Genomic DNA, 5,000 nt, shown 5'->3' with positions numbered 1-5,000 from the left:
CACACACACACACACACATATACACACACACACACACACACACACATACACACACACACACACATATACACACACACACACATATATACACACACACACACACACACACACACACACACACACATACACACACGCACACACAGACATATAGATACACAGACAGACAGATAGAGACAGACAGGTTATTATTAATTCTTTTCAGAAGTATAAGAATAGTAGCAGCAGCAGTAACAGTAGCTGTAGTAGTAGCGGTTGTCGCTGTAGCGGTCACAGTAGCAGTAGCAGAAGGTAGTTATTGTAAATGCAGCAGCTGTCTCTGTGGCATTAGTATTAGCATTAGTGCTAGTGGTTATTGGCATAGTGGTAGTTTAGTAGTGGTAGTAATAGTAATAACTGTGATGGTCACAGTAGAAGCTGAAATTAAATTCCCGCTCTGGCTGTTAGCTGGTCAGCTGATCTTCCTGCAGTGTAATTGGCTGAATAAAGCCCTTCCTCTCGGCCCAGCCAATGTGAGGCGGTTCTGGATCAGAATGGCTGTCCTGCATCACCCAGGAGGCCGCAGCTCATTGGCAGAGCTGGAGACGAGTCATTCCCTCTCCACTGTGCAAGGCTCCGACACCCACGAAAGGCGCTATATAAAGCCATTGTGTTACAGCAGTAGTGACCGCAGCCTGTGGGCTTGCATATGTAATCAGGGCTGGACAGATCGAGATGAGCAGAGAGGGGCGTGACCAAGGCCACCAGAGGGAGCAGAGTAGAGTGGTGTGGCAGGAGTGTAGGGGTTGGGTGTGGCAGGAGTGTAGGGGTTGGGTGTGGCAGCAGTGTAGGGGTTGGGTGTGGCAGGAGTGTAGGGGTTGGGTGTGGCAGGAGTGTAGGGGTTGGGTGTGGCAGGAGTGTAGGGGTTGGGTGTGGCAGGAATGTAGGGGTTGGGTGTGGCAGGAGTGTAGGGGTTGATGAAAATATGTGGGTGCTGTTCTTGCTATTGCTCCACAGTTCAAACCCAGAGTTTTGACGTGTATCTGATACATAACAGGTACCCAATGTCAGGAAACTGTAGACCAGTTGAGCTGCCATGTTCTGGATCAGCTGGAGAGATCTGACGGCATTTTCAGGGAGGTCAGTGGGAAGGGAATGTCAGCAGTCCGGTTCAGAGAGCGCGAGGGTCTGGACCAAACGCTGTGTTGATTTGGTAGTGAGAAAGGGATGGATTTGCAGCGGATGTTATATAGCATGTTACAGCAGGAATCTATCTGTCTGTGCTCTTGATGTTAGAGGTAGTGCTATAGGCCAGTATCCTGCACCACACCCAGCGGCTCTGAGATGCCGCCACCGTGCTGCTGTCATGGTGAAGGAGAGGTCCTGCGGGGGGGGGGAGTCAGCTGACATGTGCAGCATTAGGCTTTCAGCTGTTTGCTGATCACCCAGCCGGGAGGAGCACTGAGGCCTTCAGGCAGGGGCAGAGCTCTCCCCATTGGGAGAGGAGTGCGCACACTGGCTGCATGACTGTCTCACTGCATTAATCAGGACTGCTGAATTAACAAGGTACCAACATCTTCCTGTGATGAGACATCTCTCACAGCCAATACCGTGACATAATCAGGTCCAGAAACTCAGATGCGTAGCTTGTCTTCCCAGCAGCAGCAGCAGCAGCAAGACAGTAGCAGCAGTGGCAACAGCATTATCTTTAGTAGTAATAATAGTAGTAATAATAGCAGGGTTAGCATTAGCATTTATTGGTAGAGGTGGTGGTATCAGTAATAGCAGCAGTGTTAGCAGCAGCAGTAACAGATTATTATGATCGTCATATTAATAATTCTACCTCAACAGAAGCATACTCTGTGTTGCACTGTGATATCTGCGATCCTGTGGAATTCAGAGTTCAGAATTTGATAAAAATGCACAGATTTGTGAGTAAAAACTCTGGGGATTTGATCTGTAAATGTAATAAAATGTCAGACTGCTAACTGGACACAGATGAGATTCAGAGCACTGTTCTTTAAGTGGCCTGGAAATATCCATCTCCACACAGTCAGTTACCAGGAGAAGAGAATCACTAGCTTACAGTGATCTACCACATCCTGCTTCCTCATGTGACATTAAGCACATCATTAAAATTACCTCCACGCTGGCTGCGTTTTCTGATGTAGATGATGACGATGGCGATGACGATGACGATGCCGATTAGGAGGATGACGATGGCAACAATGATGTTGGTAACTGAGTCAGGTGAAGTTGTCCCTTCTTTCTTTTCACCTGCAGTGAGTCACAGGCTGTCAATCATCAGGACAGTGATGTCTTCATGGTCTCTAACCCCACCTAAAGTGAGCTCTTTTTAACAGTTATTAAACAATCTGCAGCTCTAATTTATTCAATTTAAATACACACATTGTCTCATTGCTGATAAAACAAAGCTGAGTCCCCTCTTCATTAATTAAACTTGATCACTGTAAATATCTGAGGTTCATTTTTATCATTTTTTCAGCTCACTGCTCTGATTCTCAGTTCAGCTCCAGCATGTTCCTATGAGGAGAGACTCTCACACTGGACAGACTCACAGACACCACAGTCAGACCCATAGAAACTAAACTCAAACTCACAGACACCACAGTCAGACCCATAGAAACTAAACTCAGACTCACAGACACCACAGACAGACAGACCCACAGAAACTAAACTCAGACTCTCAGATGCCACAGTCAGACAGACCCACAGAAACTAATTTCAGACTTAAAGACACTAGAGTCAGTCAGACTTACAGATGTCCTTCATGGGTTTTGATTGGGTCTCCATGCTGACCCGGTTACTGCTGTTGCAGTGGATGGTTCCGTTAGTTGCCGTGACGATGATGATCAGTCCTGAAGGTGGGGTTTTGGATGCTACCTGTGTGCAGTGGGCGTGGTCACAGGTGTAGGAGACCCAGTCATCTTTAGCTGAGCAGTTCACTGACACGTTGCAGTATCCTCCATCAAAGAAGAGTAACTCCATGCTCAGCTGTGGTTTGGGCGTGGCCGCTGCAACACAACAACCAATCAACTGAGCCAAAAATGTGACACATCATAATAGTCCCGCCTTCAGACTCTAGAACACCAGCCACCAACTTTCTGCCCAACACACCTGACTGCAGGTAACAAACACACACACCTAAGTGTAACTTTACAGAACACACCTGCCTCAACAGGTGACCATGTGAAACCGGACGAATGATGTGAGATATTTTATTAGTGATGCAGTCATGATTGTCTGATTGTAAGTCTCAGTATCTGCGGTGTTAACACTACATTTTTAATGCATCAGTGGTGATCTGTTCTGCTCCCATGTGTCAGTATTCTATACACTCCAGTGGTGATAAACATATGAGTGTGAAACAGATACCTTGAACACAGAGTGTGTACGTAGCAACATCTCTGTCTGTTCCTCTCTCATCAGTTATTATTGCTGTGTAGATTCCGCTGTCTCTCTCCTGCATGTTCTTCAGCAGCAGAGAGAGGTTCCTCTGGTCAAATTCCACCCTGTTCTTGTAATTTCCATATATCTCTGTTTCATTGTATCTGCGAATGTATTCCACTACATTTGTAGTTTTATTAAACTTCCAGAACATGGATCTGATCTGGAGTTTATCATATCCCTGCACATCCAGATGATAGGAGCTCCCCTCCAGCACAAACACAGAGTCTTCAGCTCTGGAAACTGGAAAGAAACAGAGAGAAACATTTTTACAGCTGCAGACTCTGCTACTGAGTCTGTACACAAGAGAGATATTACAGTATTAAATATCACACAGCAGGCCACATCTTGAGTTTTACAGTTAAGAATCAAAGTGATTTTTTGGTACAGAGCTCTTGACAAGCGAAATATCAGACAGCAGAAACAGCACTATTTAAACAGTAGTTTAAGTAGTAGTGAGTTCTAGAGGCTATGACAACAGAGGAACTTCTGAAGAACACAGCCTGTTAGAAGCTCTGAGGTGTCAGAAAACTGAGAAAAGACAGAGAGATGCAGCACACTGCACCCCCAACCCCCCCCTACCCCCACCCCCCGAGACCCCTCCACATCCTACAGCAGCTCCAGCTCTGTTCAGAAGCTCTAAGTCCTGCAGCTATCCTGCTGTCAGAGTTACGGGCACCGGCTTCAGTATCTGGTTTCCAGCGGGGTATCTATCAATTTATCCTGATAAACATGTCACAGAGCAAGCTGCTCCAAATACAGAGTGATGATCTTTCAATATCAGAGGTCGTCAAGCCACTACAGTAAACAGATCTCTTACCAGGACCTAACAGGCCAGCAAGGAATAAGACAAAATAAGGAATTCTAACACCAGTTCAGACAATGGTTTAATGCGGCAGATATGATCTCATGTAGGAAGGGCTAATGTGTTTGAATGTGATACAGCAGGAAGATTTCAAACAGAGGGAGTACAGAGGGAGTTTAATTCTAAATTATTTGACTGTATTACTGCTATATGTAATGTAAGCGCCATTTCTTCATGTTTAGGAATTGTTGTGTCATGTTATGCATTGTATGCTTGCAGCTACATGAACGGACTGTAACCGTAACGTTGCTCTTTGCGCCATAAGTGTGCCTCCCTGTTACAATGAAACGACTTCCGGGCGCATTGGAAACTGTCTTGCACGCACACCCACATACATGCGCGCAACCACACAGTGTTCGAGTAGTCTGTGTGTATGTGTAAGTCCCTCATATGTATACACAGGTGAAATGTTACCGTGTTTCAATGATTTCGCCCTAAACAGCCTCCCATATTTATGGTGTGCGCTGCTTTGTGCTAAGCTCTGATGCTGTGGGTTTTCCCTGTGTGCAGCTGCAGTGATGCTTGGCTGGGCTGTATGTCTCTCACACACACACACATGCACACGCACACCCTTGCACACTCGCACACACACACACACACACACACACACATACAGATATGCAAACATGCACGCACACACCATGCAGACACAGGAAATAACTCACCCTGTAATAACCGCACCACAGCCCTA

The 5,000-nt window shown here is 46.1% G+C and overlaps 1 protein-coding gene across 1 annotated transcript in view; it reads right to left on the bottom strand.

Annotated features, from left to right (window-relative positions):
* LOC118771077 (natural killer cell receptor 2B4-like) overlaps positions 1-5,000 on the bottom strand; it is a 7,889-nt gene that overhangs the window by 1,680 nt on the left and 1,209 nt on the right. The window contains exons 2-5 of the mRNA XM_036518952.1: positions 3,373-3,687; positions 2,757-3,011; positions 2,119-2,253; positions 1,820-1,863 (exon numbers count right to left, since the gene is read on the bottom strand). Coding sequence (XP_036374845.1) covers positions 1,820-1,863; positions 2,119-2,253; positions 2,757-3,011; positions 3,373-3,598 — 660 coding nt within the window. The 5' untranslated portion in view covers positions 3,599-3,687. The remainder of the gene's footprint in view (positions 1-1,819; positions 1,864-2,118; positions 2,254-2,756; positions 3,012-3,372; positions 3,688-5,000) is intronic.

Source organism: Megalops cyprinoides, chromosome 24 (genome assembly GCF_013368585.1).
Source record: "Megalops cyprinoides isolate fMegCyp1 chromosome 24, fMegCyp1.pri, whole genome shotgun sequence".
NCBI lineage: Eukaryota > Metazoa > Chordata > Actinopteri > Elopiformes > Megalopidae > Megalops > Megalops cyprinoides.
This window is presented reverse-complemented; position numbering and strand designations above follow the sequence as displayed.